The sequence below is a fragment of the Gossypium raimondii genome, chromosome 11 (assembly GCF_025698545.1).
Source record: "Gossypium raimondii isolate GPD5lz chromosome 11, ASM2569854v1, whole genome shotgun sequence".
Taxonomy (NCBI): domain Eukaryota; kingdom Viridiplantae; phylum Streptophyta; class Magnoliopsida; order Malvales; family Malvaceae; genus Gossypium; species Gossypium raimondii.
The window spans coordinates 57,983,510-58,005,494 of record NC_068575.1 but is presented as its reverse complement, the minus strand read 5'-3'; the positions used below and the strand labels follow the sequence as shown (position 1 = coordinate 58,005,494).

The 21,985-nt window shown below is 32.6% G+C and overlaps 4 protein-coding genes across 8 annotated transcripts; 3 read left to right on the top strand and 1 right to left on the bottom strand.

Moving 5' to 3' along the window:
* Nucleotides 1–281: 281 nt before the first annotated feature.
* LOC105802410 (putative serine/threonine-protein kinase) lies at nucleotides 282–4,793 on the bottom strand. 2 transcript variants are annotated; one of them, XM_012634022.2, is made up of 8 exons: nucleotides 3,718–4,793; nucleotides 2,986–3,185; nucleotides 2,682–2,887; nucleotides 2,061–2,187; nucleotides 1,817–1,888; nucleotides 1,410–1,596; nucleotides 1,200–1,332; nucleotides 282–833 (listed from the first exon to the last, which is right to left on the bottom strand). In XM_012634022.2, exons 2-8 carry the CDS (start codon nucleotides 3,134–3,136, stop codon nucleotides 570–572), a joined length of 1,140 nt encoding a protein of 379 aa, XP_012489476.1. In that variant the 5' UTR covers nucleotides 3,137–3,185; nucleotides 3,718–4,793; the 3' UTR covers nucleotides 282–569. The 2 variants fall into 2 exon arrangements, with proteins under 2 accessions (XP_012489476.1, XP_012489477.1); XM_012634023.2 differs by lacking the exon at nucleotides 3,718–4,793 and having other exon boundaries at nucleotides 2,986–3,218.
* Nucleotides 4,794–8,965: 4,172 nt separating this feature from the next.
* On the top strand, nucleotides 8,966–10,414 carry LOC105802413 (protein transport protein Sec61 subunit gamma). Of its 2 annotated transcripts, none has more exons than XM_012634026.2 (3): nucleotides 8,966–9,140; nucleotides 9,229–9,349; nucleotides 10,234–10,414. In XM_012634026.2, exons 1-2 carry the CDS (start codon nucleotides 9,047–9,049, stop codon nucleotides 9,342–9,344), a joined length of 210 nt encoding a protein of 69 aa, XP_012489480.1. In that variant the 5' UTR covers nucleotides 8,966–9,046; the 3' UTR covers nucleotides 9,345–9,349; nucleotides 10,234–10,414. The 2 variants fall into 2 exon arrangements, with proteins under 2 accessions (XP_012489480.1, XP_012489479.1); XM_012634025.2 differs by having other exon boundaries at nucleotides 8,969–9,140; nucleotides 9,229–9,344.
* Nucleotides 10,415–14,601: 4,187 nt separating this feature from the next.
* LOC105802415 (B2 protein) lies at nucleotides 14,602–17,450 on the top strand. Its single transcript, XM_052623486.1, has 6 exons — nucleotides 14,602–14,764; nucleotides 15,419–15,999; nucleotides 16,183–16,283; nucleotides 16,681–16,764; nucleotides 16,864–16,974; nucleotides 17,093–17,450. Exons 2-6 carry the CDS (start codon nucleotides 15,429–15,431, stop codon nucleotides 17,135–17,137), a joined length of 912 nt encoding a protein of 303 aa, XP_052479446.1. The 5' UTR covers nucleotides 14,602–14,764; nucleotides 15,419–15,428; the 3' UTR covers nucleotides 17,138–17,450.
* A 148-nt stretch (nucleotides 17,451–17,598) lies between these two features.
* On the top strand, nucleotides 17,599–21,619 carry LOC105802414 (plastoglobule-localized metallopeptidase 48, chloroplastic). Of its 3 annotated transcripts, none has more exons than XM_012634031.2 (9): nucleotides 17,599–18,536; nucleotides 18,617–18,674; nucleotides 18,995–19,065; nucleotides 19,165–19,344; nucleotides 19,570–19,666; nucleotides 20,411–20,520; nucleotides 20,668–20,744; nucleotides 20,826–21,007; nucleotides 21,268–21,619. In XM_012634031.2, exons 1-8 carry the CDS (start codon nucleotides 18,291–18,293, stop codon nucleotides 20,947–20,949), a joined length of 963 nt encoding a protein of 320 aa, XP_012489485.1. In that variant the 5' UTR covers nucleotides 17,599–18,290; the 3' UTR covers nucleotides 20,950–21,007; nucleotides 21,268–21,619. The 3 variants fall into 3 exon arrangements, with proteins under 3 accessions (XP_012489485.1, XP_012489483.1, XP_012489484.1); XM_012634029.2 differs by having other exon boundaries at nucleotides 20,611–20,744; XM_012634030.2 differs by having other exon boundaries at nucleotides 17,916–18,536; nucleotides 18,998–19,065; nucleotides 20,611–20,744.
* The last annotated feature ends 366 nt before the right edge of the window (nucleotides 21,620–21,985 follow it).

The following is a 21,985-nucleotide window of genomic DNA, read 5'->3' as shown; positions in this document are numbered from 1 at the left end:
ACATGAGTAGTTCAGGACTTTTATGTCAAAAACAACATATATGATTAAAATAATCGTAGATAATATTAATTTTGAATGGTGACGAAAATGTTTTAACTTTTATTCTCATGTATTGAAGTTGAATAGGAAAATATACATATTCATACAAACTTTACGTAAGAAGAATCAATTAACCAAAATGATCAATAAATAATGCATGACACTCTCTATCATAGTTCGTAGTACATAACAAGGATGAATCAGAATCCAAAGTTCACGATTATTAACAGTGTATAGTATGATTAATGTAAAAATCACACCAACCCAATTTTGCTATTAACAACAAATATTTGGTTTACAACAAAGATTTCTCATCACTTTTTATCTTATAATTATAATAATAATAATAATAATAATGAACATAAAAATGAAAACAAAGAGAAAAAAAATTATTACAGCTGTTTTTTATACACTTAACAAACAGCTGAATCTCAAAGTAAAATTTGTACTTCAACAATATCACACGCATGTCACTCCCGATATTTGGATGCTGCAGGCTTACAGGTTTTCTTTTTTTTTTTTTCCTTTTTCTATTTTGTTGCTCTAAAAAGCTGGCTTCCAAGGGTCACAGTTGGGCTTCCTTCCCCCATCACCGTCGTCAAGCTCATCTCTTTATCGAGTATCCGATCAAGTTCCGCTACAACATAGCTCATGGTCGGTCTCCTCTCGCTCGATGGTTCCAAACATCGGACGGTTAACCTTATGAATTCCTCCATGCCTTCAGCTGTGAAGCTACTGCCCAACCTTGAATCAATGCTGCTGGAAATGTTGCTGTAATCGTGGCTATTTTGCACCTTCCAGAAGAGCAAAAGCCGAAAAGTTATGTTATTTAACTACAACTCACACTAATGTCTGAATTTCATTGCCTAGGCTCAAATGCTTTCTCATGGAGAAATCGCAAACTCGTAAGTTAAATCACGTGGTTAGTAACTACGATATTTAGAAATGCACGATTAAGTTTGTATAGAACCAGCAACTCATAACATCTCCAATCCATGGCGTTTGCGAAGCCATGGAAGTCAAACAAATGCCCAAAGAAATGACAGCTTACACGTTTTCCTTTCATGCATAGAAAGATACTAATAGCTGTCATCTCATCTCCCTAAGAAAGTATTTCGAGAGCGTATAAATAAGGTGCACAAATGAAGCCAATGTCATACCCACTCGACAAGGTTCTCTGTGGAGTTTGAAGATGGTAATTCTGATGCTTCTCGCCCACTTACTAACTCCAAAAGGAATACTCCGAAACTATACACATCACTTTTTTCGGAAAAACGTCTAAACTCCCTCACCCTGCATTAGTCAATGCATACATGTAAGAATTATGAACGATACACCATCAGAACAGTCACAAAGTGAAGAGAGAGTACTCAGGAGCAAGAAATATCTCATCTGCTGTCACTTGAGAAGAAGGTCCAGCAACATCAATTCTTCCCAGAAAATTACGCAGTCCTGCATCCGCAACCTTTGCTATAAAATTCTCATCTACAAGAACATTTGCCGTTTTGAAATCTTTATGTACCAATCGAGGACTTAAAGAGTGGAGATGAGCCAAGCCTGCAAAAGGGACAAATAACAAATCTAGGCAACGTAAATCAGGCAGTAAATTTTCGAAAATCACAACCATAGAAGATGAACATCTGAATTTCGAAGTGTTACAGAAACTTACGAAACAATTTTGTGGGACCCTTATTCCTATTTGGATTAGTTTATCTAAAGAAAAGAAAAACTGATACCAGGAAAGCCACAAATGCTCACTGATTTTGCAGAGGATCACCTTTAGCTGCACCTAGAGCTATTGAAAGTCTATGCTTGAATTCTATCTTCTGAGCTGAGACTTGACCAACTCCTGCAGAAATGAACCAGAAAAAAGTTCAATATAGAACTAAATACTATTTCACTTTCACTATTAAATCATCATACATTTGCCTAGATGAACTCTCCCAACATGACATATACATATATGTAGGACATAGAAGTTTGTTCATAAATGCAAAAATTGTGACTGGATAGAGAGTTACCGTACAAGTGAATGGAAACGCTTCCATTGGGTATATATTCGTAAACAAGAAATTGTTGATTATTTTCCTGGCAGTAGCCCAAAAGAGTGACAAGATTCCGATGCTGAATAGATGAAAGATAGCATGCCTAGGAGTAAAGTTGAGTACCATTAGATCAAAGGACAAACCGTGAATGAGTCTGTACTAAAGAAGCATGGAGAGGGAACGATATTGGACCAAAATTTAAAGGCAAATACAGATTTTACATCTTAAATAAATCATACCAAAGGCTGAAGAAAGAACATGACAAGCTTGCAAACAACCCAAGATGGAGTCATCAAATTGAGCTCAATAAGAAAAAGATTAACCAAAAATGTTGACAACTAATTACTAGGATGAAACCCTGCCAGGTTGAGACCTAAGTGTGGGTTGTATGATATTCTTTGCTATATTTTGACAGATGCTGGAAACCCTAAATAAATATTATGAGGGACTCAAATTAGCAAGTAATTTTTTAGAATTTTTTGAACCCTATGAAAAATCTCTACCTAAAAGCAATCCTCGACCGGCCATGGATGTTAGTTATGACTCCCATTACCATGATCAAGGCAATAAAGGCAAGGCAAGGCAAGTGGCTTTTACCTCATCAATGAATTCCTGACTAGGAGCTCCAGCTCGCTTTTTGATAGCAACCAACATTCCATCTTGAAGCAAACCTTTATATACCTCACCAAATTTCCCTTCCCCGATCAGGTTTCTATCACTGAAATTTTTGGTCGCCAAAGACAACTCCCTCAACTCAAACCGTCTAGCTTCCCGCAGTGACAACTGGACCCCAATATGTCTTCCTAAAAGTCAGCGGAAAAAACGCAAATAAGTTATCTAGTACACCGTGCTTGTGGCTTTTAAGGGACTCTAGAAACAAGCATGACATAAATGTTACTACCTTGAACAGAGGGATCCGAAGATCCGGTCTCGGATGTTCTTGAAACACCCCGTTTGTGAAATAGGCAGAACCATATAAGCAAGCCAACTATCCCCACCAATGCCACGGCTCCTGCAGCACCTCCTAATATTGCTGCAAGATTCGTTGACATCTGGTATTGGAACTACTTCAGCTATGATTGAAATTATTACACATTTAACCTGAAATAAAGAAGACAAGACGACCGGATAAATCTTTATCCAGAACCAACATATGCATTCAAATTTCAGACAACAAAAGCCAGCGTGAATATAATGAAATGTAATACATATGATCCAATTATATAGAATATAGATTATGTGGATAAGGCAAGCAAGTTGCTAGTTATAAAAGAAAGATGCTTTGCATTGGTTAAAAGTTAAAAAATCTCAAAGAAGCAACTCAGCTTAGAACGTTTCAAATTCTATACTACTGAATACCCATTGTACGGAAACGCTCAACAATCGTAATTATCCAAATAATGCTGCAAATCAGAAACAAAAATGGAATTTAATTTGAGCACCCAGAGCATTTTGTATCCCCCCTTCATAGAGTTGACGGCATTCGAATGTAAGTGGACATATAAATCACAGATACACAACCCAATTGGTCGTCAAAAAATGGTACTATTTATAAAGTCAAATCACAGAGAAAAAAGATAATGAGACATTGACGGAAAATGAAAGGGAAAAAGAAAAGTCGGAAACTTCAAACCTGTATTCCCATTCATTTGGCAATGAGAAATCAAATTGATCTCTTTAAGAGCAGAATCACCCGCATTCCCACATCGAAAGAAGCGAGAAACAAGAAACTCGATTTGGGGGAAGAAACCGAGTGATATCCAGAATAAGATAAAGTGCGAATGGGTGAAATCAAGGTGAAAAAAAAAGAAGGGATGGTGAGGGCAGACAAAAAGAGACAGCAGTGATGAGGAATCGAGGTGAGCAATAGTTGATGAAGTTGGTGGAATAGTTGTAGTTGGTTTTTTTTTTTAATAAACGAGATGGAAGGTCCAAATCATCGAAACCAAATGAGAAAGAAAAAAAAACACAACACAGAGACAGCTTTGGAATGCAAATTCAGTTCTGAATTTAAAAATTGAATGAATAACTTAGAAACGAATACCCCTCGTTGGATACAGACAATGCCGACAGAAAGTGACCCTGCGCCGACAATGCTTTCCCTCAGGGTTCAATACTTAATACTATATGTATATGTACAGCAAGCAAAGTAAAGAAAAAAAAAACTACTGTTTTTATTCGTTTGATTGGAATTATTCGAGAAACTTGGGAAGCTAAAAGGGCTTTTTATAAAGATAATGAAGAACAAGCAGAGTAGAAAATTTGATATAAACAAGAAATAAAAGAAAAAGAAAAAGGGAACCCAATTCTTCCTTTTTTTGGGTAGTAATTGTTTCTTGATTTGTTTTGATTTGAAATTGTGAAATTCCTTTTTGGGTTTTTTTTTCCTTTGTATTTGTGGGCTGTAAAGCAAGATAAAATGGTTGTCTCCTACTGCAAGTTGAAAGGGAAGGGTGGGGGTTTATTGGTGTGTACTGTACAGAGCATCTTCGCTGGAACAGAACCACCACAAAATTCACGATTTTTTTTAAAATAAAAGAACAAACAAATTACAAAAATTATGGAGAAAATAGTACAAAGACTAAAGATACTAACATGTATGTAATGATGAAACAAAAACAAATTAAATAAAAATAAAAATAAAAATAAAGAAGAAGAAGAAGAAGAACAAGTGAAAGAGAGAGGGATTGAAAGCAGTGGGGTTTGCTATCCCCACCAGCCAGCTATGTTTTGATATTGCTTCTACTCATTGATTTTGTATATAAAAAAAATTGCTGTTTAATTCGGACAATTTACCAAAAAAATCTTTTTTTTTTTAATTACCGAAATGGGCCCGGTATTTTATTATTTATCGGAATGGCCTTTTCCGGCAAATCGCGTCCACGTCGCCGCTTATGTCGAGAGACGATCAGAAATCGCGCCACGTCGGTAGCGCTTTCGACGTGGCAACAAATCGCGTCTTCGAGGGGCGATTTGTTGCCACGTCAACAACAAATCACGCTGACGTGGCCGCGACTTGCCCATCTAATGAAATTTCATGTATATAGTTGCACTAAATTATTTAAATTATTTATAATACCTAATTTATCCATATTTATTTGTTATATTACATAAAATACTCCTTTAAAAATACAAAACATTATGATAGCTAATTTAAAATTTATTCTCCGTAACTAATGAAAATAATTTAAAATGCTAAAACTAGATCTGTCTGAACAAACTATAAGAAAATCCCTAGAATGCTGTGATTTCTTCGTCTTCAACGAAAGATCTCGAGAAAGATCACGGTGAGGAAAGTTTGTGCTTAATGAGGAAGCAAATTTGGACACTCGGAATCATCTAACAGCAGCCGTCTTTCTTCACAGCTGAAACATCATCCCGAGAGCCGACATTGATGGTTTGTCCCTTGGACAATGTTGTTTGATCATTCCCTCCTTCGAGTGCTTTTCGACTGATCACATGATGTATTTGAGTTAATATTTCAGTGAATGCATGCTCAACATTTGTAGATTCAAGGGCAGATGTTTCCATAAATAAGCGCGTACACGTGGGCGCAACTTATCTGTTTACTTTTTTCTCCAAAACCCTAAAAATTCTAAAAATCTTAAACCCTAAAATACAAAAACCTACAAGTCAGGAAATGCAACAAATCGCCCCCTCGAGGACGTGATTTGTTGCCACATCAGCAAAGCGTGCTGACGTGGCCGCGATTTCCTGGCACGTCCCCTGACATCGCACTGACGTGGAAGTGATTTGCCGAAAAATGATCCATTCTGGTTAATAATAAAATACCGGGCCTATTTCGATAAATTTATAAAAAAAAATAAGCTTTTATTGGTAAATGGCCCAATTTTTTCATGTTTTATTTTATATTATTATTTATTTTATGATGACCAGGTGAGGTGAGATTATAGCAGCAGAAAAAACGGCACAGCTACCATGTACAGCGAAGCTAGCCTTTCTGTGCCGTTTGTTTGTACTTTATTCTAAAATTCTCACATGGAATGGAAGATGATAAAGATGAATAACACTTTGGATTCTGGTCGTCTTACATGAATGATTGAAGATGGATGGGTTGATTTTTGTGTTCTTTTTTCGATTTAATATTTTCTTAAGATGCGTCCAAATATGTTTGTTGTTGAATTGAAGAATCCTAACTATTATTGGATCCACCACACAATTATTGCCATATTCAATTCCTTCGGTTGAGAAATTTATTTATTTTATTTTATTTTTTAAGTGTTATAACATGTTGAATAAAGGATGATATTAATTTTATGATTTTACAATATAATTTTATTTTAGAATTTTCACAATATTTATCTATTTTGTTTTGAAATTTAGTCCAAATCATATTAGCAGACCCATTTTATAGTAAAAGTAGCATGCATAAAGGTCATTATATTAAGAGTTATATTGTATTTTACCCTCTATTAAAAATTAGTAAATTTATCCGTTAAATTAATGAATAAATTGGTCCTTCCATTTAAAAGTTTCATCCATTTCTATTATTAAAATGAGGTATATGTAGCACGTCACGTATAATTGTTTGGTTATTCTATTAGTTGCACTAGTTTTTAACAATAAAATATATTTTTTAATGTAATTAATCAGTTTGCTCTTTAACCTAATATATAATGGCTAATTTACTCATTTTTCGTGAAAGGGATAAAATGCAACTTAACTCCTAATATGATAGCTTTCATGATACTTTTACTCTATTTTATTGTTTCTATGATAATAATATATTTTTATTATTTAGTACAAATTTGATTTGAATTAAAAATACATTATGCAAAATCCCACTCGATCAAATAGTTTGATTTATGAATAACCTTAATTTTGATTTCAATTTGAAAAAAAAATTATAAAAGGAAAATCGTCAAATTATTATAAGAAATGTTTAAATAAGAGGTGGTATTTAAGTTTTATAAAACAAATATCATCCTTGATGACTGCCATTTGATAAATGATGGAAGCCATTGTTCTTCAAACCATATGCCGAGTTATATAATTCTAACTAGAATTCATCATGGGTCGAGTTGTATTAGTGTAAATTTAAGCTTGGTCCACTCATTCAGTATTAAATTTTTAGATTATATTTATATAAAAATAATTTTAAAAAAGATAATACATCAAATAGACCAAAAACATTAAAATAAATGTTTTCCAAACACATTGAAAATACATATAAAAAAATATTTATATTTAAATAACACATAGTTGTAACTTAATAAACAAATGCTCTAAAATAGTAGTAAATTTAACAATAAAATAATAATTATACAATATCTAACTAATAACAATAAAATAGTAATAATATAATAGTGAAATTGTAGCAAAAAATAACAAACAATAATAGATTTTTTTGTCAAATTCGGGTTTGGTTGGGCCCGGGCCAGAAAAGTATTGCCCGAGGCTTAGCCCGTTCTCTAAACGGGCATTATTTTTTGTCCAAACTTATTTTTTGAACTTATATTTTTATCCAAATCCTCCAACTTTTCAAACAAACTTCCAAATCTGAACAAGTGATCCGGACATGATGAAGCCTAATAATTGATTATTTTCCCATCATTGTCAAAGAATTGAGTGAAGTTAAATCAACAAATAAAAAAACCCCAAAAAAGAAAAGGCTTTAAAAAAGCAAAAGCAATGAGAACCTAAGCTGCAAAAATATATTCGTAAAAAAAAACTATTTATTGAATGAGTTTTAAGTGAAGAAGTAAATAATTTTCTTTAAATTCATAATTATTTTAAATAGTGTTTTAATTATTTTTAAATTTTTATATAAATAAAATTTTATATGAAAATATAAAATTATAAAAATATTTATTACTTATTAATAAATTTTAAATATTTTACCAGTTGAATTTGAATTTTACAATCTCAAACAAAAGTATTACACTAATATAATTTTTATTTTAAAATAATTTTTAAAAACGTTTAGTTGAATGAATATTTCGTAATAGGATAATAGGAATGTAATATTTTAAGGTGGAATTTATAGTACACCGCATTAACTTATTTGATTCATTTAGTTGTAATGTAATATTCAATTGTTTATTGTCGATTGAGTCTTAGCTTAATTGGTATAGGCATTGTTACCAATGTAGAAGGGTGTGGGAGTTCGAGTGCGTTGAAGTGTATTATCCTCTTATTTATGGTTTAGGGTCGGGCTATGGGTAATTTTGGACATTAGCTCAGGAAAAAAAAACAAATATGTCTAGAACCTATAATAGATTATTCAAAAAAAAAATATCAATTACTTATTTGATGCAACTTAAGACTACATAGAAAAATATTTTATTAAACTGTCTTTGGAATAGATTATTTTTATACAAATTTAGTTTTTTTAAAATATTTTTTAGTTTCAAATTCCATGAAATTATGATAACTTATAATAATAATTATTTATATTATAATTAAATATATGATTTAAAATAATTCTGATAATTCATGAAAAGGTGTTCATATCCCACCATAATTATAATTCATTATATAATAACAAATAAATATTTAAAATAAATATAATAGTTATAATTTTAAAATTTGACTACTGTTAAGAAAAATGAGTAATTTTGTTTTCAACTATACTTAAAATTTATTTTATTCGAAAATGTAAGATTAATGAAATTAGTCTTAACATTATTAAAATAATATAATTTTAATTTAAAAGGTAATATCAGCAGTTAAGATAAAAGTTTCCATCAATCAAATGTAATATCAAGATTATGAACCCAAATCTCGCTTACTAAGTTATTATTATAGAGATCTACCCAAGGTCAATCATATCCCTAGATATAGGGGTAAAATTGTCCATTTAAATAAACATATGGGGCTATTAGTGTCCAAACAAATAAAATCCTATTTTCGTCAACAGCCTCATAAGAGATTAACGGATCTTAGAAATCAAAACTTACTTTCAAATTGCAAAGCAGAAATCAGCTAAATAAACAGGAAAAATGGACGCAATTGACTCAGTTTTTGATCCGCTAAGGGAGTTCGCTAAGGACAGTGTTCGTCTCGTCAAGAGATGCCACAAGCCCGATCGCAAAGGTTACTGATGTTTCCTTTTTGTTTTCTCTCGATTATTAGGTTTTGTTGATCCGTCAGAATCCTGATTGAAAGATTCTTTTTGTTTTAGAATTTACGAAGGTGGCGCTCCGTACAGCGATCGGATTCGTGGTTATGGGATTTGTAGGATTTTTCGTCAAGCTCATCTTTATCCCCATTAACAACATTATTGTTGGATCCGGTTAGGTAAGGTTAGGTTCCTTCTGTTTTTACTTTATTTTTCACATTATTATGAGGTTTGCTGTCTTAATTAGTATAGATCTGTCACTGATTCGGTATTTATCTGTATTTATGTGAATCATTTTGGAAGTTAATGCATTGGAAAACGAAATCTTCTGGATCTTGTGAAAATCTGTTCTCCACAACTATGAAAATTGAAAATTTTCTGAAGTTTAGATTCTTGAGTGGTAGGGAAAACCTGGAAATTGAATGTTTTTTACTATATAGTATTGTTCTTCATTGACGAATCCCCATTTGGCGTCCCAGGTTCTGTATTATGTAGAAAAAAGGAACAAACAATTGGTCATGGTAAAAGAATAAGGGGAAAACTCCTTTCCTGCTATGGTGATTCATATGATTGTCTTAGAAACCTTTTTGGACGGTATCTAGCTCGACTTGTTCATGCAATAGTTCATTAAGCTCCAATTTTGCTGTATCTAATGAGCAATAAAGTGGTCTAAACTCACATTCTAGATAAGGCAATGAGAATGGGTGAGAACTAAGAAAGAGTCGAAGGCGAGCACTTTTGTAGATCATATTTTTTGAAGCTGTTTTAGGGTCATAAACATAAAGTATCAATTATCTGCTACATGTTAAATACTGGATTCTGCAGCAGGGTTAGACATGATCATGTTGGATTAAGTTTGTTTCTGTATCTGGGTGGCATCCTTAAGCAAATAAACCAAATAATTGCAGATTAACAAATAGATATAGCCATTACTTTATCTTCTTTGAGTAGAACTGTCTGTGAAATACATCACAAGCACCTCAGTAATGTGCATGCTTTTCTTTTGGACTCGAGTTTGCTAGTTTTGGGGGATTTGTGCTAACTCCGAATCTTTTGTTTAAATTGCAGGCTTGCTTTCATGTTACTGACTCAACAGCACAGATCGAGAGATAAATTGTCTGAGATCTCGAACTAATTTCAGTATAGACTTTGGTTTTCCTCTATATTCATATTTGTTGGATTTTGTTTAGTTTTTAGTGTTGAAATGGAAACTACTTGAAGCAAATACAATCCTTGAGTTTTGGTCCAATGATTTATGTTTTTTCCTTGTATCGATGCTTATCTTGGGTAAAAGTTATCATGGATGTCCTTGTGCAAGTAGTCAATTTACATTTTATCCTCTCTACTAAAAAAATGGGCAAATTAGTTCGTGTATGTTAAATCAAGAGTCTTCCTATTCAAAATTTCATCCATTTTTTCTATTAAAAATTGGTCCTTATATGTCAGCATAAGATATACATAAGTCGTCATGTGTCATTGTTTGATTATTTTGTCAAACACACTAGTTTTTAACAATACAAATGAATGAAAATTTTTACATAAATGATCAATTTGTCCTTTAATTTAATGTACAGTGACTAATTTATTTATTTCTTGAATGGAGGGGTAAAATATAATCAATTTATTAGTATAAGAGTTTTTATAATACTTTTCTGCTAATTTCATTGTCTATCAAATTCATTTGGGATAGCTTTAATTTTCTACCATCGAATCTCACCCTTGTACTAAAATTTCATCTCTTTTTAGTAAATGAATTAACGTTATCTATGGAGGAAATGATGTCATGATTTTTAATCAATGAGCAGGAGCCCTATATTCCTACTTTTCCTCCTAAAATGAAAAAACGAAAAGAAAAAGGAGGAAAACTTGATACGAGATCTACACCTTTTTTCTGACGTTTTGGGCGTTAGTGGGGACCAATTCTCGAAAATATTCTTATTTAACTGAAGTTAACCTTTGTGCAAATGTTAGGAAACTGGTACTGGAAATAGTGTCAAAGAATCTATCTACTTGCATTATGTGGGGAGTGGGGAAGTGGAGCCTCAATTTGGTAAAAAGTTGGGTAACTACACCAAACCAGAGGTTGGACATGATCTCTCGCAATAAGGGTGCGGGGTTTGAAATTCAATAATCAAGGAGGTTTAACAAAGAGACCACTCATCAACCTCGCCAGCAGGGCAGTTTGGAGTGAAGGGTGTAGTGTCGGGAATAGAATGTTTTGTTTTTTTCAATACTTCTATAAATTTTGAGATTTAGTAAATTATTTTTTCAATTTAAAATTTTAATTCAATTATTATAATAATATATATTTTTCCGTAAAAGATTATCAATTTAACATGTTGATTAGGCTGTCATCATGTAAAGTGACATATGATTAATTGAGAATAAACATATTAAGTTAACATTTTTATTGAAATTATCAATGATGATAACGATTGAACTAGAATTTTAAATTAAAAATATTAAAAATATTGAAATATTAGCTTTTAATATATAGGGATTACATCTAAAATTCTATAATAATACAGACATTCATAGCATAGTTTAATCTTTTTCACTTTTATTTTCTTTTTCTATTGTTATCTTTGCATGTTATGTTGCACTTAGATCCCAACGTGTGATCCGGTATAATAATAAATATTTATTTATATCTATGAAATGCTTTTTGAGTTGATGTCACCCTTAATCGAGTCACCAACTTAGTTAGGAAATTATGAGAATATTATTTCGTAATTAAAATAAGTTATACTATTTGAGGGTATTTTGGTATTTTTATTTTAACAAAATGAATTAAAATATACATATATAATGAGATTTGAACTCATGCCAATTGGATTAATAAAACCTTAAATTTATCACTTAACCAAAACTTCGTTTTAATACATTTTATACAGCTTTTGTTTTAATATATATAATTTATTATCTCCATCGGTTGTATATATATTAATAATATTGTTAATTGAGTTGGTATCGCAAGTCAACTTGAAACTAACTCACAATCGTTGAAAAAATCATAATAAATAATTATAGTGCATTTAATATTGTTTATTTGATATATTGTATTTAAATTTCGTTTTATTCAAATTTTAATTTTTTTATTTTAATGTCGTAAATATTTCATGTGTTATTATAATTAATTAGTTTCAAACTATAAATTTCATTTTTATTACATGTTATTTTTAACACATATTTATATTTTAAATCCGTGATTTTCACACACATACACGTATATTAGAATTTCTAATAATAATAAAATACATTTGTTGAAACTTTATCAGGTATTGTGCCCTACTCTCACAATTGTCTGGGTTTTGTTTCTACAACTGTATTTAGGCCCAATATAAATTTCTAGCCGTCTCTCCAGTTGCGAGAATACGTTAAAATAAATTTATTTTTTTTATAAATTCAACTCAAGACCCAATATTTTAGAATCCTAAAATCGTAAATTTTAAGATTTTAAATTCTAAACAATATATATCATAAACCGAATAAACATTGTGTTACTGTTATTATTTATTAATTTATTTAATTAATCAACATTAATTAAAGTTAAATTTTAAAATATTATTAAAGAGAATTTATCTCACATTAAAAAGTGATTGATATTAATTAAAAACTCCTTTAAAAAATCTAAAGTGATGTTGACTGTACCTTAACTATTAGTCTTGTTGCTATTGCAACTGGTGGTTAAAATTAGTAAAATTAAAATTGTACTTTGACCCCTAAAAATGACAAAAGTTTGTTTTATTTCTTTAAAATTTAAAAAGATATAGACTATTAAAATTTAAAATTTAATTTCGGCCCCCTAAAACATTTTCTGTCTTCACTTTGATTGCAACAATAAGAAGAATGTGAGTTCAAGCGTGCTTAAACACGTTTTTTTCCTCTGATTTAAAGGTTTGAAGAGGCAATATTAAGAGGGGATGGCAAGGACCTTGATCCTCTAAAAATGAAAAAAAAAGTAGTTTAATCCCTTTAAAAATAATAAAATTGCACTTTAACTCCCAATGTAAAAAAATGATTCTATTTATTCCCTTTAAAATATAGAATTATAAAATATTATATGATAAAATTACATTTTAACCTTTTAAAAAATTTATAATTCAATTCCAAAAGGTTTGAGATGTTATGCTTAAAATTAGGCATTATATCAATATATGTACATATAAAGTAATACATTTTTATTGAATGACTAAAAATAACTTTCTAAAATTATCCCCATATAAATTAAATTCTACAAGTTTCCATCTCACCCCTCCCACTTAAATTTTTTTGGCCGCATCCCTTGTTTGTTGGATGCTATTTATTGTTACTTCTTTTGGGTTAAAATGACAATTGAGCTTTGGTAAAATTAATGATTTGGTCCATTTCCCTTGATGAAAGTGAAAAAAAGGGACAAATGGAATTGATTTGCCAGCTAATTTTAGATAGATGTTTGCCACATTAATATTTATTTGGATTGAATGGACAGCTTAAAATGTTTTGTTCCTATAATTATAATACTGTATGCTCACTTTGACCGTTTAATTTACTATGAAGATGTCACATGGTGTGCAATTTTACCAACAAACAAAATGCATTCATCCATTCATCCTTGTTGTCAGCCACACTCACCACTTATAATTTAGTGCTCACTTTGTGCAATACATGTTGGAATCATGTTTTAGTATGATTTAAAATGCACATAACATGTCGTGCTAATACAATAACAATCACCCTTCAATCTTCAGAACATAAATTATTTATTTAATTCAACGATAATAAAAATTAAAAACATGATTGATAATTTACTATTCAATTAATTATTAATCCGTTGATTCATTTGAATTTAAATTTAATTCAGTTTGAGCTGATAAAAAAAGCATAATGACTCAAAATTATTCGACTTGAATTTTAGAATTGACATGAAATTACTTGAGTCTAAAAGAACACACCACATGTAAAAGGAAATTAATATAAAATAACATAAATTCAAAATAACTTAGACATAAAATACCAGTAATAAAAATGACTAAAACTAATCCAAAAGCATTCAAACCCAATCCAACTTGATTTGATCAAAGAAAGCCAAAACTCAAATTCATTTAATTTGTACTCAAACTAGCTATAATTCTAAATGTTTTGAATCCGAAATATTCTAAACTTGAAATAATATAAATTTAAAGTGATCAAAATCCAAAATTATCTAAAATTATTATGATAAAAACATTCAACGCTGTATGAAATAACATAAATGGAAGATTATTTAATTTAAAACTAATCTAAACCTAAAATAATTAAAAATTTTAAAACAACTAATCACAATTTAATAACTCACAGTACTCACTTAATAAGTTCGGTCAAAAAGTCCATTGGATTTAATTACTCCAAAAAAGGCAAGGGAAAAGTGTGTACACGCGGCGTCTCCGACAACTCCACCCGCACCACAACTTTTGTTCGGAAAGCCCGAAAATACTCAATCTCCTGAGGGGCATTTCCGTCATCAAATTGTTCAAGACAATTAAAATCCCCTCTTTCATAATTTCTCTCTCTCTCTCCCACCCCCTTCTTCTTGTGTCGTGTCTGACGGGTTTCACTTGCATAGCTAGCAAAGCTAAAGGTACTTTTTTCTTTTTTGGATCCCCCAAATCTAGGGTTCATTCGATCCCTAAATATGGGTTAAAACATTGAAGCTTTACCTTGCTTGGTGAAGTCTGCATCTCTTCGTTTAGTTCTATGTTCAATGCTTTACATTTAATATGTATTCTTTTTTTTGATGATTTTGCCTTTGTAGGTATTGTTTTAAAGACGATTATACTTTGGGTTTTATTTTTTGGGGTTAATTTTGTTGTGTTGGGTTTGGATTAGAAAAATTGTCGGTTCTTTTCTGAGTCAAGTGTGGTTGACTCTTTAAGTTTTAGAATTTCTGGGTTTATGTTTGAGTGTTTGTGAAAAGTGCGGGAAAGAAAAAGGAAGTGTGAACTTTCAAGTTTTTGGTGCGTTACGGTTGGTTATCAAATTATTGCTTAATTCTTGAGATTTTCTATGGTTATTGTGTAGGCATTGAAGCTTCTTGGCGTTGACTGGTTAATATTTGCTTACTCTTTTCTAATTGTTATTGTTATTTGTTAGGCCAATCTTGAACAAAATCAATTGATGAATTATTATATTTGCCTTTGTTTTCCTTTTATTTTTGCTTAGTCTTTGCCCTGTTTCTATGCCTCTTTTGTGTAATTAAACAATTCTTTACAAATTACGTTTCCTCTCTTATTAGAGTTTGCAAGATGGGGAGCATGGATAGCTTTTGGCAGCTGGGGGATTATCTTCGAGGACAATCAAAAGCCTCAGAGGATAACCATTGGCTGATGGTTGCCTCTAAATTGGCTGAGCAGACGAGGACAAAGGGTGAACGCCTGAGCAATCTTGATCTTTCGAAGGGTCCAGCTGAAATAAGGACAAGGGATAAATTTGGTTTCCGGGAAGACAACAAATTCGAGAACCTTAACTTCAATATGTTAAACTTGGACTCCAAGATTGGAGATAATGTAAGCAAAAGCTCATTCCGAAATGGTACCTACAATATAAATGCTGTTTACCAGAAAAATAATAGCAATAGCCTGGGAAACCTGGCTGGCAACAAATATAGCGGCAATAATCATAGCAGCAAATATGTCAATAATAACAGCAGCACCAGCAATAACAACAGCAACGAGAACAGTGCAAACAATGCTGTTGACAAACGGTTCAAGACATTGCCTGCAGCTGAGACACTCCCGAGAAATGAGGTGCTTGGAGGATACATTTTTGTTTGTAACAATGATACAATGCAGGAAGATCTAAAGCGGCAGCTATTTGGTAATTGTCATTTTCTCTTGCCAACCTTTTTGTTTCATTCTTTCTGTTTTAGTGTTCTGGAAATAAGTTATTCTGTCTGTTTGAAGACTCCCATTCTCATTGATGTAATCATCACTTAAGTGATTTCTATTATTAACATCTTAGGTGGGATTTCTTACATGTTGCTGTTTTCTCATTTGATAGGTTTACCACCAAGATATAGGGACTCTGTTCGGGCAATTACACCTGGCTTACCTCTATTTCTCTATAACTATACTACTCATCAGTTGCATGGTATTTTTGAGGTTTGTTCACCTACTTCATACTCGTAAATTAACATTCCTAGAAATCCTAGAAATCCCTCTATAATGATTGATGCTGCTGTTCTATTAGGAGTTCATTTATTTCTGAATGTTTGCATGTTGCGCACTTTTGCTGGACGAGGAATAATTAGGGAACAAATTATGATTATGTTATGTATTTTTAATTGGTTGTCCAACAGCCAATAAGATTCATCAATGTAATCTTTTGATGTGTGGTCTATTATAACTGTTCTCTCCTTCGCTCCACCTCCACCTCCACCTCAGTCCCAAAGGGAAAAAAAGGGCTTGGATGTTTGATGTTTATAATACTGTAGCAAATCATTTCAACATCTTTTGTTTTCCTCTCTTGTGTCATTGATGTTTTCTTCTATACATACAGGCAGCAACTTTTGGGGGTTCTAACATCGATCCAACTGCTTGGGAAGACAAAAAATGCAAAGGCGAGTCAAGGTTTCCTGCTCAGGTGAAGTTTGTGTTTATAATTTGTAGTAACTTACTTGCTTATTCCCTTGTAAGAGGGCATGAGCTCTAATTCTTTTAAATTTGTTCCCCAAATAAATAGGTGAGAATCTGTATTAGGAAACTCTGCAAGGCATTGGAAGAGGATGCGTTTAGGCCAGTCTTGCACCACTATGATGGCCCCAAGTTTCGTCTCGAGCTCTCAGTTCCTGAGGTACTGCAAGCAATTATAATTTTTTCTTCTGGTCTCTTATTTCATGCGAACTTTCTGGTAATCAAAATATTGGATCCTTTTAACTGAAGCTCAAGAGCTTCATATCATTCTTTTGCAGACGTTGGATCTATTAGACCTTTGTGAACAAGCAGGTTCTCCATAAGCCAAAAGTTATCTGAGTGCAAATGTGCTAGGGTTAAGGGCTTAAGGCTGCCTGCTTTTCGCAGATTTTCCATAGAGCGCAAGCTGTGGGTTAAAGACCAGTTGGTGAATCAACTCAGGAAAAGTGGGAAATGGCGTTAGCCACCTGAATAAAATTGCGTTTGTGTCTTGTGAAAGATACTTTTTTAAACTTTTGCATTATATTTTTATGTATTAAAAATCCTATATAGATAGAATTGCAAAATGTGAAAGAGAATGACTACTATGTGTAATGTTTAAAGTCCTCAAGAAATGAAGGCCTTGAATTTGATGTCTTTTTTGTGCTTTATAACTGTCTCCTGTCTCCTTTTAGGTCAGCTGGGCTTCAGTAGAGTTGTAAAAGAGAATACTTTATCAGAGAGCAAAGTATAGGGGCTAATTTAATCCTAATACAGGGACCTCTCAGGTATTTTAACCCTTTTTATTATCGTATCTCAATGACAACTGGAATCATGAATTTAAGAGCGGGTAAGTGAATCAACAAGCAGGAGCTGGGACTGTCGAACCAAGCTTTTTTTTCCCACCTTATGAACTAATTTTCGTTGCTATAATTGATCCATTGTGCTTCAAGCTATCGAATCGAATGGTAATAATTCTGGAGGAAAATTGGATTCTTACAGCAAGGCAATTCAAAGTTCTAACATAAATAACTTGTAGAAAGCAAAAGAGCTTTCATTCACATCTCTATTAAACTCTCTTTTTTTTCCCACTCTCAATTAACTCTTTTTCTTGATCTTCTGTAGCATCTGGGGTTGGTGGTCGATTATTTGAATGTTTCCTGCAAAGGGAAAAAGTATTTACATGATGTTAAAGCTCTGAAAAATAAAAAATTAGGAAAAAAAAAACGACGCAGTCCGTTAAAACGACAACGTCCGGGTGCTTTAAGACAGTGAAAGTAATTTACCGGATTTTTCCTTGAACTTAGCCTGAAACTACGAAAAAGCTTATAAACCAACGGCAAAACGAAGTGGCGCCAAACGGTAACCATAAAATTACAAAGAAATTCAAAAAAAAAAATCTTCGGAAAATTACCTTAAAAGATTTTTTTAGAAAGAAATTCAATCTCTTACTTAACGCAAAGCTCATGTCATTCGCTTGGCCTGTTTGAAAAAATAATGGCTTCTTTGGTTCTCTCTTCTTTCTGTTTCCCTTCTCAAAAGTCTTGTTCTTTTACGTCTTCTTCTCTCCGATTCAGAATCAGAGCTCCGACTGATTCTAGGTTCGGTGGTCCTTTATTTGTCGGATTCGGATCGGTCAAGAAGAGAAATGGAAGAATCGAGGCGTCGGTTGACTCCACAGCTCATCCGCTTGTGTTTCGTGACCTCGACGCCGACGATTTCCGGCACCCGCTCGATAAACAGGTCCGGTTTTCTATGACAATTTTAATAAATTTTCTTTTATACACAATTAAAGAGATATATTGTTTGGATTTTGGATGCAGAATACGTTGCTATTGAGAGCGATTCCAGGCCTTAACGAAATAGGAAGAGCTATACTCGGTAACTTCAATTGTTGTTTTTTCTATCTACTTTTTGTAATTTGATTTCCTTTTCTTTTTCCAAAATTAGTTAGTTAAAAACAAAATTAAAATCTGATTAAAACCAAGGAAATTAGTTAGATGTAACGTCAATTCGAAGATTAGTGCTTCATATACATGTGATTTTGTCATCTATTTAGTTCTTCGAAGCAATTGATTTCTCTATTCTGAAAGCAAAAAGCAAGTAGTAGGAAAATCGAATATCTAAAGTCCAAAATGCAGCATTACTGTAAATTGCGTGAGTTTTCGATGTTAAAGAAGCCTTAACTTGAATCTTTATAGCAGGAACCGTGACTGAGCAAATCATGCTTCTTGAGAATATAGGAACTTCAATCCTTGTTTCGAAAGATCAGGTTATTTGATGCTTAGAGTGTTTTTTATTTGAAGTTGTTTTCCTGGTTGTATCCTATGTAAATTGCATCAAATTATTCCAATTTTTTTCCTTGTATCAGCTTCCGGAACTTCATAAAATGATGATTGAGGCTGCGGGAATATTGAATATTGAACCTCCTGATCTCTATGTTCGACAAAGTCCCATTCCGAATGCTTATACATTGGCTATAAGTGGTAAAAAACCATTTGTTATTATCCATACTAGTCTTGTGGAGCTTCTGACACGAAAAGAATTACAGGTCTTCACTTCTTTCTCACTCCGTTTCCATCACGAGCCAAAACTTATTTTCCCTTTTTTTTTTTGTTATTTCCTTTTAGTGTCTTGACTGCTGCTCCAATCCTATTTATATATGTGATTATAAAAGTCTAAATCGAATTGTATGTGCTTTATCATCCATAGCAGTATTGTGATTTGAATGATAAAATGTCATTAGTTTTCTTTTTTCTGTGCTACTTCAAGGTAGGCTGTTTTGGCTCATGAGTTAGGTCATCTCAAATGCGATCATGGTGTATGGCTTACTTTTGCAAATCTTCTCACTCTTGGATCCTATCGTTTACCTGGTATGTATTTTGGTTCTATCCATCAGTTGGAGCAACTTAGCTACTTGGTACATTCTTAGTTCAATGACAGCACATTATATTATTTTGTAATATAAGTATCTTGTAATACCTCTTCTATATAATCCACATCTGTTATGTCATAGTTAGCCTTGATAATCAATGAATATACCAAATCATTTTAATCAATTAATTATTGGAGTATATAAGGACTGTTAATCCTTGAAATGTTATCTTTTTATTATTTTGAAAAATAGAATTATATTTTAATATTATACATCTTTTTAATATTTTTGTTCTTATACTGTGCATTATCATTAATTATATCTAATATCCTTCATGTGCAATGTTTAGTTAAAAGTTCAAACTAGTATGTATGGGAAAACAAGATCTTAGGCAAGACTGTCCAAGCTAATGGACTTCTAGAAGCGATTCTTAGTTAATCCCATTGCACTTTACCTTTAGAAGAGTACTTTATGTATTGGTGTGGGTGCATATATATTAAGTTATTAACAGTACACATATAAATTGGCCTGCTTGTCATTTGCTAGCATGCATCTTATAGTAGTTGTCTTTACAGGAAATAGGAATAACGTTTCCAATCTACTGAAGTAGAAAAAAGGGAATTTAGATGGCATGTTATCCTCAAATATATATAAATATTTTCTGAACCACCTTTGGTTTTGGTTATAGTACTCTACTGCAGTTATTAAACAACACGGTTTTGAATACCTTAGTTTCTCACAGGACTTGGTGGCTTTATAGCTCAGAGGTTAGAGGAACAATTAATCCGCTGGCTTAGGGCAGCAGAGCTAACTTGTGATCGTGCAGCCCTTCTTGTTGCACAAGATCCCAAGGTTTGCCAAAACATCTCCGAGCTAATATAATCTGTGATAAAATAGTTGAGATTTCATTATCTAATTCTAATTGTGATGCACATACAAGAGGTTGCCATCTCTGTTTTGATGAAATTAACTGGTGGCTGCCCATCAATGGCTGATCAGCTAAATGTTGATGCATTTTTGGAGCAAGCTCACTCTTATGAAAAGGCTTCTTCAAGCCCAATGGGGTGGTATATAAGGTGAGGAATGGTTTTGGTGAAGCATTCAAAACTCACATATTGCTTTCCCCTTTGATTGTCTAATTACCTCATGATTTTTAGAAATGCCCAAACACGGCAACTTTCACATCCACTGCCTGTTCTACGAGCTCGTGAGATTGATGAGTGGTCAAGAAGTCGTGAATACAGAAGTCTTCTTGAACGTGCAACACAGATGAGCATGTAGAAGAGGTTTAGCACTGCTCTGAACCTGGAGAAAGTCATAGTTTAAACAGCTTTAATAGGTATGATGTTAATGGCTATTTTCAAATTTCCATAACCTTTTTAGATGCAATATATATCCATTTTCTTTCCATGGGTAACAGTACAGTCATATTTTCCAAATAATAAGGAGTTTGTACATGCCATTAACAATTTCACATTGCTATCACCTTGTATGTGTTTCAGTTTATTACAATTTTTTTTATATTGATGGAGACATGGAAATCACAACTTTTGCTTTCCTTGTATTGATCAATTGGATTTTATTTGGGATTCTTTTCAGATATCGGCTTTGCCTTACGATATATTGCCAGGCAGTGGAGAGCACAGAAATGGAGGCAACATTTGTAAAAAGCATCAATAGCTAACATTTGTCCATAAAGATGATAGTTTAAATTGTGGGACGAACATATTTGGATTTTCTGAAACCACGATAGAGAAAATTCTAGGAAGTTACAGAAACATAGGTTTGATACTCATAGGAACAGAACACTATATCCTGCTGTTCAACACGATAAAATCGGATATAGCAATCTCTTAATCCTGTAGTAAAATACAATGCTTGCTTAATTAATATGTTTCAATGGTAGTGTGCTCCGAATCCACTGTTCCTAACAAGGATTAGCACTATTGAAGATGCAGCAGCCTCCCAAGATTGTTCAGTCTCCAAGAGTAAGATTGAATAAAAATATCTTAAATCCCATGGCCATGATTATATCAGTAATCATCGATCTGGTTTTAATGGGTAAATATTTACTTGGATTAGTGTCTGGCTTGTTTTATTGCTAAAGAAATTGATATGGGTTGCACGTGAATCAGCTACAAAACTTTCCGGGCTGAACTACTGATCCGGCACGAAGTTCCACCATAAACTCACCTCACAGGTATTTTATCAGTCTGTGCCAGCTGAAACGCCTTAGACAATCTCCACTGCAGCCATTGTTGTGAACTATTGTTAATACCTTACAAACAGTTAGAGATTGGTACATTATTTCCTCTGT